At 55.5% G+C, this 15,216-nt stretch overlaps 1 protein-coding gene across 18 annotated transcripts; it reads left to right on the top strand.

Annotated features, from left to right (window-relative positions):
* Nucleotides 1-103: 103 nt before the first annotated feature.
* On the top strand, nucleotides 104-12,981 carry USP19 (ubiquitin specific peptidase 19). Of its 18 annotated transcripts, none has more exons than XM_030811798.1 (27): nucleotides 104-290; nucleotides 1,765-2,024; nucleotides 2,916-3,089; nucleotides 3,207-3,380; nucleotides 3,467-3,600; nucleotides 3,677-3,979; nucleotides 4,095-4,317; nucleotides 4,431-4,587; nucleotides 4,687-4,758; nucleotides 4,878-4,993; nucleotides 5,096-5,316; nucleotides 5,401-5,596; nucleotides 5,679-5,812; nucleotides 5,923-6,081; nucleotides 6,167-6,277; nucleotides 6,756-6,866; nucleotides 6,947-7,048; nucleotides 8,399-8,539; nucleotides 8,626-8,744; nucleotides 8,980-9,117; nucleotides 9,215-9,528; nucleotides 9,664-9,774; nucleotides 9,863-10,079; nucleotides 10,166-10,318; nucleotides 10,425-10,585; nucleotides 10,667-10,845; nucleotides 12,501-12,981. In XM_030811798.1, the coding sequence occupies exons 2-27, from the start codon at nucleotides 1,901-1,903 to the stop codon at nucleotides 12,615-12,617; spliced, it is 4,161 nt and encodes a 1,386-aa protein (XP_030667658.1). In that variant the 5' UTR covers nucleotides 104-290; nucleotides 1,765-1,900; the 3' UTR covers nucleotides 12,618-12,981. The 18 variants fall into 18 exon arrangements, with proteins under 18 accessions (XP_030667658.1, XP_030667659.1, XP_003257077.1 ...); XM_030811799.1 differs by having other exon boundaries at nucleotides 5,102-5,316; XM_003257029.3 differs by having other exon boundaries at nucleotides 4,095-4,311.
* Nucleotides 12,982-15,216: the final 2,235 nt, after the last annotated feature.

The raw sequence follows: 15,216 nt of genomic DNA on the forward strand, positions 1-15,216 counted from the left end.
GACCCACGCACGGCTAAGCCACCCGAGCACCGCCTCCTTCCGCTCGGGCCCGCCCCGGAGCTGCCAGTCGCTCCGAGCCCATTCCCGCCGGAAGTGCGTCACCAGCTTGGCGCTCCGCCTCCCTCGGCCTTAAATAGAAGTCGAAACAAAACAAGCCGCTAAGGCGGTGGCGGCGGCGGCGCCGGGACGGGGGAGGGGCGCGCCGGAACCGGAACCGACCTGACGCCGGAACCGGAACGGAGAGCGGGTTGCCAGGGCCCGAGGGGGGCTGGCTGCGGCGGTCTCGCTCGGTGAGTGGAGCGGGCTGCTACTCGCCGCCTTGGCCGCAGCGGGGAGGCCGCAAGGCACGGCCGCGGCGGCCTGTTCAAGGTCACGGGCCGTGCCAGCCCCTACCCCTAGTGCCCCGCAGCGTGCCAGCCCACTGATGCCGGCAGGGCCGTTACGCTATGCCTGTGGTCAGCCTTCCACCTGGGAGAGGACTGGCGGCCAGCGAGGGCAGCTTCCTGGGAGAGGTGGTGGCGGGCTCGGGGTTCAGAGGCTGAAGCTGGGTCGCAGCTCGACCGGGGCGCTGGTCTGTGGTCAGTAACCCCGCGCTGCCATTTCAGGCCGGCTCGGGTCTCTAGACACCCCCTTTCCCGCCTCGACGTCCCTGGGGCATGGGGGAGGGACGCGACCTTCGGCTGGGGCCTGGGTGCGAGAAGGAGGCGTCGGTGGGAGGTGTCATTAAAGATCCAGCCCACCAGTACCACATCTGACCTGTAGAAGGGTATCCTGCCATCCCTCCTTCCTCCTTTACACACTTAGGGGAACACAGACTAGTCATTATCTGTCCTGCTACTGGTTCAGGCCAGGCTTGAGGCTGCCAGGAGTCCTGGATCTATGGTCCTCCCCAGCCTCATCTCAGTATCTAGTTTCAAGACCTTCATTTTGGAGGGGGAAACAGTCCAGAATCCACTGGTGGGTCTGTGGGAAACTGTAGTGGTCCTTGTGGCTCAGAGCTTGTGAGTGAAGGCATCTGGGAAGGAAGGTGATGATTTCTGTTCCAGTCTCAAACTGGATGCCCATCCTGCCTTAGTACTGGAGCAGGGTTGCTGCTGAAGAGGTAGCGTGACATCTAGATACACTTTTCAGTCCCTTTCTGCTTGGGACAGCAGCTGGGGAGAGGACTTTCTCTTGAAATGAAGAAGGACCAAGCAGTACATAGGAGCAGGTTCTTGCCAAGGGTGGGAGCTGGCAGGAGGCAGGTGGAGTGCCTTAGCCCCAGGACTTTTTCTGGGCAATGGTAGAACCTGGGTCGAGCCTGTTTTCAGCCACAGAGCCTGGTCCTCCTGCGGCTTGTCTCCTGTCCTGCCTTCTTCCTCCACCTTCTATTTCTCCGGTGGTGACTAAGCAGCCAGTGAGAGTGAAGGAAAAGTGAGCACCCTGCTCGGAGTGCCAGAACTGTGGGCTGGAGCCATGGCTCCTCTCCAGATTGGTGGAGTAGCCTGGTCCCAGGCCATGACTTCCTTGACCTGGTGCCCCCTCAGTGAGGCTTCCATCTGTGTGGGACTGTTACGGTGGGTATCTATGAGGCTTGGCCAGAAGTGGTTGCTGCTACTTGCATTATTTATTATCTCTTTAGAATAGCCTGAGAGTGTCCAGGGGTACTTCAGAGATGAGAAGATCCAGCTCTGTAGCATTAGTGTCCTGGGTTGCTGAGCCCTGGCTGTAGCTAAAGAGCAAGTTGTTGGGTCTTGGCAGTGATCACTGGCTTCTTTCCATTAGGCTCTCAGTTCCTTGCTGGAGAATTTGGCCACAAAGAGTTGCCAAGATAGCTGGGCCAGGAAGAAAGCGCCGCAGCCCTGACCCAGACGCTGTTGCCGACCCCGGGGCACTCTGGCTGTCGACCAAGCGCCTCAAGATGTCTGGTGGGGCCAGTGCCACAGGCCCAAGGAGAGGGCCCCCAGGACTGGAGGACGCCACTAGTAAGAAGAAGCAGAAGGATCGAGCAAACCAGGAGAGCAAGGATGGAGATCCTAGGAAAGGTGGGAGTGGCATTCCCAGAGTGCTTGTGGCCTTTTCTCCCTCCCATCTTATTGGTATACAGATTGGGGTTTGGGAGATGACTTTTTTGTTCTTCTCTCTGTCCTGGTCTGATGATGAGAGAAGAAGGACCCATGATAGCCTCAGTAGAGCCTCAGCTTTGAAGCCTGAGTACTTGGCTAAGATCCAGAAGATGGTGCTGTTGGGGAGCTTGCCTTCTTTCCTTTTTAAACTTTTTTTCTTTTTTTTGAATCTGTTCTTTCTTTTTTTCCTTTTTTTTTTTTTGAGATGGAGTCTCATTCTGTAGCCCAGGCTGGAGTACAGTGGTGCAATATCGGCTCACTGCAACCTCCACCTCCTGGTTCAGGTGATTCTCCTGCCTCAGCCTCCCAAGTAGCTGGGATTACAGGTGCATGCCACCATGCAAGGCTAATTTTTTTCGGTTTTTTTTTGAGACAGTGTCTCACTCTGTCATCCAGGCTAGAGTGTAGTGGCATCTTGGCTCACTGCGGGCTCTGCCTCCCAGGTTCAAGCGATTCTGCTGCCTCAGCCTCCCAAGTAGCTGGGATTACAGGTACGCACCATCATGCCCAGCTAATTTTTGTATTTTTAGTAGAGACGGGGTTTCACCATGTTGGCCAGACTGGTCACAAACTCCTGACCTCAGGTGATCCACCCGCCTCGGCCTCTCAGAGTGCTGGGATTGCAGGTGTGAACCACTGTGCCTGGCCCCTTTTTTTTTTTTTTAAAGGCAGGGTCTCACTCTTGCACAGACTGGAGTGCAGTGCAGGTGTGATCGTAGCTTACTGCATCCTCAAAGTCCTGGGCTCAAGCAGTCTTCCTACCTCAGCCTCCTCCCCATGCTTGACTAATTTTTCTTATATTTTTTTTAGAGACAGGGTCTCGATATGTTGCCCAGGCTGGTCTTGAACTTCTGGCCTCAGGTGATCCTTCTGCCTCAGCCTCCCGTGCAGCTGGGATCACAGGCTCACGCCACCATACCCGGCTATTCTTTCCTTCATCGTCAGGGTCAGCATCCACTCCTCGAGAGGAGCAGACCAAAGAGGGTCAGTAATGAATGGGCTTTTTGGATGCTAGGGAAGGGGAGGGGGCACTTGCACTTTGGCTCCCATCTGAAGCAGTTTCATTAGGCTGGGTCTCTGTTACCTGCTTATCACCATCAGGAGCTTGTGAAGACCCTCATGATCTCTTGGCTACTCCCCCTCCAGAGTTGTTGCTCGATTGGAGGCAGAGTGCAGAAGAGGTGATTGTCAAGCTTCGTGTGGGAGTAGGTCCCCTGCAGCTGGAGGATGTAGATGCTGCTTTCACAGATACGGACTGTGTGGTACGGTTTGCAGGTGTGTCCATCTGCCCTGAGCACAGTAGTATGTTTGAATCTTCTGATATCTCCTATCTTACCTCATGGACCCTGCTCTGTCCCCAGGTGGTCAGCAGTGGGGTGGTGTCTTCTATGCTGAGATAAAAAGCTCTTGTGCTAAAGTGCAAACCCGCAAGGGCAGTCTCCTGCACCTGACACTGCCCAAAAAGGTGCCTATGCTCACGTGGCCCTCCCTCCTGGTGAGTTCTAGTAGTACAGGGTTGGGTAGGGATACCCAGTGTAGTCGACAGGGCCTGACTGCTGTATCTTTGGCAGAAGAAACCTCTAGGGACCCAGGAGCTGGTGCCGGGGCTGCAGTGCCAGGAGAATGGGCAGGAACTGTCTCCCATTGCCCTGGAGCCAGGCCCTGAGCCCCACCGGGCTAAGCAGGAGGCCCGGAACCAGAAGCGGGCCCAGGGCCGTGGTGAGGTAGGCTCAGGGGCTGGCCCCGGGGCCCAGGCAGGGCCCAGCGCCAAGAGGGCTGTGCATCTCTGCAGAGGGCCAGAGGGGGAAGGGTCCAGGGATGACCCTGGACCCCAGGGTGATGCCCCACCCTTCGTGGCTGACCCAGCCACCCAGGTGAGAGCTGGGCACCTGTTTGGGTGTTAGGAGATGGGGGGAAAGGGTGTACACTGGAGTGGGAGCCACCTGGCAGATCCAGGGCTGATTCTGCCCACAATCTTGCCATTAATAGGTTGAGGCTGATGAACAGCTTTGCATACCACCGCTGAACCCCCAAGCCTGCCTTCTGGGCTCAGAGGAGAATTTAGCCCCTTTGGCAGGAGAGAAAGCAGTGCCTCCCGGGAATGACCCAGTCTCTCCAGCCATGGTCCGGTGCAGAAACCCTGGGAAAGATGACTGTGCCAAGGAGGAAATGGCAGTGGCAGCAGATGGTGCAACCTTGGTGGATGGTAAAGGTGGGGGTGGGCAGGCAGAGCCCTAGGTTGGGTTGCAAAGTTTGTAGGTGGGTAGAGAGTAGCAATAGGGTGGAACCTGTCCTGGTTGGGGCTGAGCCATGGTCTCAATATAGAGCCTGAGTCGATGGTGAACCTGGCATTTGTCAAGAATGACTCGTATGAGAAGGGCCCGGATTCAGTGGTGGTGCACGTGTACGTGAAGGAGATCTGCAGGGACACCTCAAGAGTACTTTTCCGTGAGCAGGACTTCACGCTCATCTTCCAGACCAGGTGGGTGGGCAGATGATGGGGCAAACAATGCCTCAGGTGGGACAATATGTCTCATGCTCTTCCTCTTGTCCTTCCTCCTATCCTGCTGTGCCTCTGCAGGGATGGAAACTTCCTGAGGCTGCACCCGGGCTGTGGGCCCCACACCATCTTCCGTTGGCAGGTGAAGCTCAGGTGGGTGGTGCCCGGCCCCACCACTGTGCCTGTCCTACCCCCACTGGGCTCCATCTCCCTGGCTCATCTATCCTGATGCTTATTCCTCCTAAGTCCCTGAGTTTAGCCTTTTCCCACAGGAATCTGATTGAGCCAGAGCAGTGCACCTTCTGTTTCACGGCTTCTCGCATCGACATCTGCCTTCGTAAGAGGCAGAGTCAGCGCTGGGGGGGCCTGGAGGCCCCGGCTGCACGAGGTCTGCACACGAGCTCCCTTCATTGCCCAATTCCACATGACCAGGACCCAAACCCCTGTCACATGCTGCTAACCACCAGCCCTCTCATTCCCCCTTTTTAAGGTGCAGTGGGTGGTGCAAAGGTTGCCGTGCCGACAGGTCCAACCCCTCTGGATTCAACCCCACCAGGAGGTGCTCCCCACCCCCTGACAGGCCAGGAGGAGGCCCGGGCTGTGGAGAAGGATAAATCCAAGGCACGATCTGAGGACACAGGGCTAGACAATGTGGCAACGCGCACACCCATGGAGCATGTAACCCCAAAGCCAGAGACACATCTGGCCTCGGTGAGAATTCTGGGGTGGGAAGGACGAAGAATGGAGGCTGGAGAGTCTTGGGGCTGTTCTCTCATGTTGTCTTTGCTCCCACAGCCCAAGCCTACATGCATGGTGCCTCCCATGCCCCACAGCCCAGTTAGTGGAGACAGCGTGGAGGAGGAGGAAGAGGAAGAGAAGAAGGTGTGTCTGCCAGGCTTCACTGGCCTTGTCAATTTAGGCAACACCTGCTTCATGAACAGCGTCATTCAGTCTCTGTCCAACACTCGGGAACTCCGGGACTTCTTCCATGGTGAGGGCAGGGCCTGGAGCCTGGGTTATGGGCAGAGAGAGTGCCTTTGTTCCTCACACCTTTGCTCGACTACTATTCCTAGACCGCTCCTTTGAGGCTGAGATCAACTACAACAACCCACTAGGGACTGGTGGGCGTCTGGCCATTGGCTTTGCAGTGCTGCTTCGGGCGCTGTGGAAGGGCACCCACCATGCCTTCCAGCCTTCCAAGTTGAAGGTGATCTGTGACCACTGTCACCCTTGGCTGGAGGGGGTGGGGAGGGCCAGCCAGCTGGGTGTGCAGTGGGTGCTAGGGCTTCATGTTCACACCTTGGCTCCTGTATCCAGGCCATTGTGGCGAGTAAGGCCAGCCAGTTCACAGGCTATGCACAGCATGATGCCCAGGAGTTCATGGCTTTCCTGCTGGATGGGCTGCACGAGGACCTGAATCGCATTCAGAACAAGCCCTACACAGAGACCGTGGATTCAGATGGGCGGCCCGATGAGGTCAGGGTTAGGGACAGAGGGTGGGCATGTCTCATGAGCATCCCAGCCCCCACGACTCTTTGGTTCTCACCACTCTGCCTCTCAGGTGGTAGCTGAGGAAGCATGGCAGCGGCACAAGATGAGGAATGACTCTTTCATCGTGGACCTATTTCAGGGGCAGTACAAGTCAAAGCTGGTGTGCCCTGTGTGTGCCAAGGTGTGATGGGCTCCCCTGGAAAGAGGCCCCCTAGTTCAGCTCTGCTATTCTGGTCACATTAGGTTCAGAGGCATGTGCATCTTAAGGTGCTACAGGGCAAGGTTTGGGCAAAGAAGCTGGCAGGGAGGCCTTAGGATTCTATTTGGGCTGAAGAGCCCACTCAGGGTAGGCTTCCTGACTGAGGGAAAAGTGATGTTAGAGCTCAAAGGTGTTGTGGCAGGGTTGTGGGCACATGGGGTGCAAGTGTGAGGCAAATTCATAAAGTGAATAAGCTGAGTAGGGCTTTGAGTGCCAGAAAGAAGGATTGTTATTTCCTGGTGGTCCTCCTGCCCTGTCTAGTGTCCTGAAGCCTGAGAGTTTGCTGGTTGGCTGTGGGGGCCCTGAGAGCCATCAGAAGCCCTGGAATGGGCTCTTTGAGCATGAGCATCTTGTCTCCCACTCTGTGTGCAGCTACCCAGTGCCACCTCTACATCCACAGGTCTCCATCACTTTTGACCCGTTTCTTTATCTGCCGGTGCCCTTGCCACAAAAGCAAAAGGTTCTCCCTGTCTTTTATTTTGCCCGAGAGCCCCACAGCAAGCCCATCAAGGTGAGGAGTAAGCCCCTACCCTCTGGGCTGTTCTAGAGAACGTGGCCCACCTCCCTCACTGACTGCCCTTTTTGCCACAGTTCCTGGTGAGCGTCAGCAAGGAGAACTCCACTGCAAGCGAAGTATTGGACTCCCTCTCTCAGAGCGTTCATGTGAAGCCTGAGAACCTGCGTTTGGCGGAGGTATCTTTGTCCTTCCTTGGGCTATTACGTGTGTGGATGTGTGTGTGTACTCACCATAGACGTGTGTACAGTCATTGGCATCTACAGACATACACATGGGCTGGGCACAGTGGCTCATGCCTGTAATCCCAGCACTTTGTGAGGCTGAGGTGGGCAGATCACTTGAGCCCAGGAGTTTGGGACCAGCCTGGGCAACTTGGTGAAACACTGTCTCTACAAGAAATAAAAAAATTAGCTGGGCATGGTGGTACGTGCTTATAGTCCCAGCTACTTGGGAGACTGAGGCAAGAGGCTCACTTGAGCCCGGGACGTGGAGGTTGCAGTGAGCAGAGATTGCACCACAGCACTCCAGCCTGGGTGACAGAGTGAGACTCTGTCTCAAAAATAAATAAATAGATAAAAAATAAAAATAGGGCCAGGTGCGGTGGCTCATGCCTGTAATCCCAGTACTTCGGGAGGCCAAGGCGGGTGGATCACAAGGTCAGGAGATCCAGACCATCCTGGCTTACATCGTGAAACCCCACCTCTACTAAAAATACAAAAAAAGTTAGCCGGGCATGGTGGCACATGTCTGTAGTCCCAGCTGCTCAGGAGGCTGAGGCGGGAGAATCGCTTGAACCCGGGAGGCAGAGGTTGCAGTGAGCCGAGATCGCGCCACTGCACTCCAGCCTGGGTGACAGAGCGAGACTGTCTCAAAAATAAAATAAAAATAGACATACACATGAGTATGCCTGTGACTGTACAAAAACAGGTGATGTGCTGTTATTTTTTCTGTGCAACAGAAGTGCCCTCAGTTCCTAGCCATTATCAGGGTTTTATTCCCCTTTGTGGTGGTGGATCCCAACTGCATTTTCCTTTTTAGACAAGGAGCTTGAGCTGCAGGACTACCCCTATGTTCGCTCTGCTTCTCCCTCTGTCCTGCTGCTCTCTCCTTTTATCCCAGTTGTGTGTGCTAGCTCTCCCCAGGGGTTCCTAGCCTTTAGCCTGACAGTGTCGGCTTTCTCAGGGGTAAGAGTGGGGAGGAGGCTCTTTGAATGTGGACCCTCCATGATAATATGTTACAGTCTTATAAGGCTATGCCAGTTATAGCAGGGCAGAGTCCCTCAGTGTGGAGAGCTGGTGTGGTTGATATCTGCCTCACACCTGGTCTTTCAGGCCCTCTGATGCACCAGGCTCCTTATGGCATTGGGCACTGAGACGGGTGCCAGCAGAGGCATAAGCCTATTTGGGCCTACAGCCCTCACCACTGCCCACATAGACCCAAGGCAGGGCCAAGCCTTCTTAAACTCTCGGGCAGGGCTAGGGAAAGGGCTTATCCTCACGTGGGATCTGTGTGTTCTCTGTCCCCAGGTAATTAAGAATCGTTTCCATCGTGTGTTCCTACCCTCCCACTCACTGGACACTGTGTCCCCATCTGATATGCTCCTCTGCTTTGAGCTGCTATCCTCAGAGTTGGCTAAGGAGCGGGTAGTGGTGCTAGAGGTGCAACAGGTGAGTAGGGGCCAACCTGATGGCATAGGGCCCTGGTGGGTGGGGCACTCCTGCCTGGTCTTGCTGAGCCAGACGACCCACCCTAGCGCCCCCAGGTGCCCAGCGTCCCCATCTCCAAGTGTGCAGCCTGCCAGCGGAAGCAACAATCGGAGGATGAAAAGCTGAAGCGCTGTACCCGGTGCTACCGTGTGGGCTACTGCAACCAGTGAGGACCCCCATGGTCTCCCCTACCCTTTCTTTCCACCTTCCATGTGCCACCCTGCTCCTTCCCTTCACACCAGGGCACATATGCTTAAGCTTTCTACTTGCCACCCTACTTTACCAGGCTCTGGGGGAGGCAGGGCTGGCATGCCCAGTTCCCAGGGACTATGACTAGCCCCCAGTATGGAGTCATAGGAGATGGGGCTAAGGGCCTATCCTTGTCTTCCACTTCCCATCAGGCTCTGCCAGAAAACCCACTGGCCTGACCACAAGGGCCTCTGCCGACCTGAGAACATTGGCTACCCCTTCCTGGTCAGTGTACCTGCCTCACGCCTCACTTATGCCCGCCTTGCTCAGTTGCTAGAGGGCTATGCCCGGTAAGTGCCCAGTGGTTGGACTAGAGTGGTGTAGGTGGGGGCAGAGGTGCTAGATGAGCTGGTCAGGAGTCTTACTTGCCTTGCTCTCTGTTGCCAGGTACTCTGTGAGTGTATTCCAGCCACCCTTTCAGCCTGGCCGCATGGCCTTGGAGTCTCAGAGCCCTGGCTGCACCACACTGCTCTCCACTGGCTCCCTGGAGGTTGGGGACAGCGAGAGGGACCCCATTCAGCCACCTGAGCTCCATCTCGTGACCCCTATGGCTGAGGGGGACACAGGGCTTCCCCGGGTGTGGGCAGCCCCTGACCGGGGTCCTGTGCCCAGCACCAGTGGAATTTCTTCTGAGATGCTGGCCAGTGGGCCCATTGAGGTTGGCTCCTTGTCTGCTGGTGAGAGGGTGTCCCGACCCGAAGGTAAGATCCAGTGAAAGGCCCTGAGAGCTGGGGAGGAGGATAGGGGAGGATGGAGGGGGCTGTTGTTTAGGGCCTGGTGGGCCTGGTGAGGCCCTGATGGGCAGGGAAGCTTTAGATTATCATGTTCTCACACAGCTGCTGTGCCTGGGTACCAGCATCCAAGTGAAGCTATGAATGCCCACACACCCCAGTTCTTCATCTATAAAATTGACTCATCCAGCCGAGAGCAGCGGCTAGAGGACAAAGGTGTCTGAGGCCGTGGGTGGGAGCCATGGGGTGGGTTGAGCTGGCTGTTCTCCACAGCTGCATGACCTCTCTCCCTGCGAATCTCCAGGAGACACCCCACTGGAGCTGGGTGACGACTGTAGCCTGGCTCTCGTCTGGCGGAACAACGAGCGCTTGCAGGAGTTTGTGTTGGTAGCCTCCAAGGAGCTGGAATGTGCTGAGGATCCAGGCTCTGCCGGTGAGGCTGCCCGGGCCGGCCACTTCACCCTGGACCAGTGCCTCAACCTCTTCACACGGCCTGAGGTGCTGGCACCCGAGGAGGCCTGGTAAGAACAGAGCAGCAAGCAGATAAGGGGGCAGGATGGAGAAGAGAGAGACTTGCTGGTCCTGACCCAATCTCTGTCCCCATCAGGTACTGCCCACAGTGCAAACAGCACCGTGAGGCCTCCAAGCAGCTGTTGCTATGGCGCCTGCCAAATGTTCTCATCGTGCAGCTCAAGCGCTTCTCCTTTCGTAGTTTTATCTGGCGTGATAAGATCAATGACTTGGTGGAGTTCCCTGTTAGGTAAGCAATGGACCTTGGTAACTGTGGGTGGGGTGTGAGGACCAGGATGGGCATCCTGAGCACCTGTTGCCTGTCTCACCCCTCCCTGACTGGACCTGACCTGCAGGAACCTGGACCTGAGCAAGTTCTGCATTGGTCAGAAAGAGGAGCAGCTGCCCAGCTACGATCTATATGCTGTCATCAACCACTATGGAGGCATGATTGGTGGCCACTACACTGCCTGTGCACGCCTGCCCAATGATCGTAGCAGTCAGCGCAGTGACGTGGGTGAGGGCACACACAACCAGCAGGATAGGTGGTAGGGGTGGTGGTGCAGACTTTGTTCACACTCTTCCCACCCTGCTGTAGGCTGGCGCTTGTTTGATGACAGCACAGTGACAACGGTAGACGAGAGCCAGGTTGTGACGCGTTATGCCTATGTACTCTTCTACCGCCGGCGGAACTCTCCTGTGGAGAGGCCCCCCAGGGCAGGTCACTCTGAGCACCACACAGACCTAGGCCCTGCAGCTGAGGCTGCTGCCAGCCAGGTGAGGCATGTGGGAGGCTTTACAGAATAGTGGGGGACAGTTCACAGACTGGGGCAGGGTTGGGGGATATAGCTTCCTCTCCTCCAGCCACAGGCCCCTTGAGCCTTGGGATTCATGAGAATTGCAGAGTTCTCTTAACATCAAAGCTTTAGCCGGAGGCATCCCCATGCCCTGGGGATACTAACAAACATATAGGTACACTAACATGTTGCCCCTGGCAAGCACATTGGCACCCACTTGGCACAGGTCAGGTAACTGCTCTGAACCTCACTGGGCACTATGCTGTGAATGAACTATACCTGACACTCTCCTAGATTTCCTCTGCACATTCCCCACATGCTGGCCCACACACCCTCACTTGTGATGTCCCTGAGTTCTAGTGTGCACTCAAGACAAGGCCTATTTGGGCTGGCCATGGCCTCTGGTGGCTGTTGTACTCTCTGAGGTAAGCATCTGTCTTTGCTGAGCCTTCAGGATCTTCTCTTTTAGTGACATGGTGTGCCATAGGCCCAGTTAGTGGGCATAGGCACATCTCTTTTCTGGACTGGCTGCCTCCTTTCTGGCTCCATCCTCTCTTGAGCCTTCTCTGTCAAGCTTAGAGAAATCCTTGCAGAAGACTGGTTAGGATCTGGGTATGGGTGGGAAGGAGCAAGGAGATTGCTCTGGGATTGGCAGCCCTGTTCTCTATGAATCAGTGTCCTCTGGGGAGGCCTGGACTGAAATACTAACCAGATAACTCCCCTCCCACCTCCATGCGGAGCTGCATGTGGATTGAGAGCTGTTTAGGGTAGGCCAAAATGCTCTCAAGATTCTCTTACCCTTGTGCTCTTAGTCTGGACAACCCCGAGGTTGGCTGCCTGCCTTCCTCCTTGCTGCTTGATCTAGAATGCAGGGTGTTAGCCCCAGTCACCTCAGGTGGGACTGTCATGGCTAAGGGTCTCAGGGACACTGGGTCCTCCCCACCCCCGGGGTGCTGATGGCCGTTTCCACATACCTTAGGCTTCCCGGATTTGGCAGGAGCTGGAGGCTGAGGAGGAGCCGGTGCCTGAGGGGCCTGGGCCCCTGGGTCCCTGGGGGCCCCAAGACTGGGTGGGCCCCCTGCCACGTGGCCCTACCACACCAGATGAGGGCTGCCTCCGGTACTTTGTCCTGGGCACCGTGGCGGCTTTGGTGGCCCTCGTGCTCAACGTGTTCTACCCTCTGGTATCCCAGAGTCGCTGGAGATGAGCTCGCCTGCAGGCAGCTGCTGTGAGCTGGCCTACCTGCCTGCCCCAGGCCATGCCTGCCTTTGTTGTGGGGAGCACCTCTGGGCTTTGGGCCTCAGCTTATGCATCTGGTGGGAGAGGGTGGGGAGGCTGTGGCCCCTGCAGGGGCAGAGTAGCCTAGGGTGTGTATCCATCTGGCTGTCTGTCCATTCATCCTGCTACTCTGACCCTTGGCCTCGGGCTTGGCCCTGCCCAAGCTACTTCCTGTACTTAAAGTGTTAATAAAGCCAGACTATTCAGGCCCAATCTCGTCTCTCTGTCTCAACGCCGCTGCTGTCTGCGCCTGCCTTGGGACCCTCCCTTGGGTGCCAGGGCTCCAAGCCAGCACCCCCGGGATGCCAGGCGGCATGCTGGGCAGCCCCCAACCCCTGTCCTCGTATTCTGTTGCAGGGACTAGGCCCTGGCCAGGCCCCCGAGGTGGCCCCCACGCGGACAGCCCCTGAACGCTTCGCCCCCCCTGTGGATCGGCCAGCCCCCACCTACAGCAACATGGAGGAGGTGGATTAGCAGGTCCCTGGCTGATGGGGGGGACTGGGTTTGGGACATCCACACAGAAGGCCAGCTCCTTGCCGCTTCTCCTTCTCTAACCCAGAGGACACTGGCTCTGTCAACGGGAAGCTGTGGGGTATGATTTGGGTGTGGAGACCTCTCAGGTTGGGACTTCTTGTCAGCTTGGACCCCTGGCCAGTGGGCTTTGGCTTCTCCAGCCGCCTCCAGTGCTGCGTGATTTGATTCTGTTGTACCTTCAATTCTTTCTGACCCGCATTATAAACATTATAATTTTATTCTAAAAATTGTTAATTTTTTTTGCATTTTGGAAGTGATTGCTGCTGTTTAAATATATTTTAAAAATAAATAATAAATAAGTAGACTTAGTGACTGTGATCCACCACGTGCTGGGGCCACCTCCCCTCCCCATCATTTGGGGTGTGTGTGTGTGTGTGTTTATATATGAGAGACGCTGAAAGTGCTCTAGTCTGAAGGGAGATGATTGGGTCCCAGCTCATGTCCTATGGGTCATGAAGCGCCCAGTGCTATCAGCTCTTTGGAGCCTACCTGCTGCTCTTTGATCCCACTGGTTCTGGATCCCACATAAGAGGCAGCTGTGGTAGGCATCGTCAGGATCTCAATATGGCCAAGGGACAGAGGAGTATATGAAGCACTGGAGCTGACAGCGTGGAGTAAAAGGTGCATTCACCAGAGCAGCCTGGGGCTGACAGTCAGACAAGTCAGGGAGGACTTGGGGGACAGAAGTACTGGGAGATCTTCTTCCTCCTCTCCTGTCCTCAGCTTTTTCTTTGCTGTAACTTGAACACTAACTGCATCCCTGCAGGTAACAGAGCAGGAGGAAAACTGCTGTGGGGCAGATCTTGCTGCCCTGAAAAGAGGACAAGCAGAGAAGACCAGAGTGAATCTTGTCTGCCTTCTATTGGAGGGAGGATGCCGGGGCCTGCCAGCCTTAAGAGTCTTCCCTTAAGAGTTCCTGAAGCCTTTCTTCTTTGGCCAGGTGTTGGTGGCTCACACTTGTAATCCCGGCACTTTGAGAGGCCGAGGCGGGTGGGTCATGAGGTCAGGAGTTCGAGACCAGCCTGGCCAAGATGGTGAAACCCCGTTTCTACTAAAAATATAAAAATTAGGTGCAGTGGCAGGCACCTGTAATCCCAGCTACTCGGGAGGCTGAGGCAGGAGAATCACTTGAACCTGGGAGGCAGAGGTTGCAGGGAGCCGAGATTGTGCCACTGCACTCTAGCCTGGGCGACAGAGCAAGACTCCGTCTTAAAAAAAAAAAAAAAAAAGTTTCTGAAACTGGCCCAGTGTGGTGGCTTATGCCTGTAATCCCAGCACTTTGGGGCGAGGTGGGAGAATAGCTTGAGCCTAGGAGTTCAGGACCAGCCTGGGCAACATAGTGAAACTCTGTCTTTACTAAAAATATAAAAATTAGCTGGGTGTTATGGTATGCACTTGTAGTCCCAAATATTTCAGAGCCTGAGATGGGAGGATTGTTTGAGCCTAGGAGGTTGCTGGACCTTACCTCTGTCCATTCCATGACTGGGCCTTGCTGGCTGCTGCCTGGCTTTTCCACTTGGTCATCTTTCTCGACTTTTCCTGGAAGCAGTGCCAGGGGCTCATGCAGGCAGGCTAACCTCCAGACTGGGCCCATACAATTTAACATTTCTGCTTTGTGCAAGTCATAGACATCTAGGGCACTAGCTGGATATCCACTGGTATACTACCACTTGTGGCATTCTTGGTGGCACTGGTGGGGCTACTGCCTCATCCTATGACTTGTAGCCATGGCGTCCACAGTGTACCATGAAGTAACCAGGGAAGGGAGTGCAGATCTTGATCTCATTGAGGCCTTGGTGATGGTGCTACAGTGAATCTTTTGGCAGCATCAGGTACTGAGGAAATAGTGGCAGTGGCAGGCACTCTGCATGGCTTTGCTCACCATGGGCACCTTTATGGTGGGCTGGACACTTGCAGCTTCAAATTTGGTGCAAGGCTGGTGTGGCTATGGCTGTGCTTCTTGGTACGTGTCCTTAGCACCACTGGTCTGCATCCCCTGCTTAACTCCTGCACCTGGCCTTTCTCATGCAGTGCACTGCAGGGCTAGGCATCTGGCTGGGGCCACAGGGCCATGGAGATGTGGGAAGCCCCAGGACGGCATTAGACCTGGATAGTGATACAGCATGTGGCCCTGGTCAGCACCTGGCATGTGATCATTAGGTGGTTTCCAGATGTAGGCCCAGACTTGGAGCTTGGTCATTAATAATGGGATATGGGCACAAAGGACACAGAATATAGATAAAGACTAGTCAGGATCCTGCCTATTCCTTGAAGGTCCAGAAGTATGAGCATCACCAATTCCTGCAAGAGCTCCAATCTCAAATTTGGGGATTTCCACCATCCCACCACCAGCTGCTCATTCTCTGCAACCCCCTACCTCAGTCCCTTTTCACACACACACACACACACACACACACACACACACACACACACACACACACACAGAGTCTGTTCTGTTTCAGCCAGCAGGTCCTGAAAGTCCAGTGAGACTGTGGAGAGATCCCCAAGCACAGCAGCTATAATCATGAAGATTCCATCA

This window comes from Nomascus leucogenys, chromosome 4 (assembly GCF_006542625.1).
Source record: "Nomascus leucogenys isolate Asia chromosome 4, Asia_NLE_v1, whole genome shotgun sequence".
Classification (NCBI taxonomy): domain Eukaryota; kingdom Metazoa; phylum Chordata; class Mammalia; order Primates; family Hylobatidae; genus Nomascus; species Nomascus leucogenys.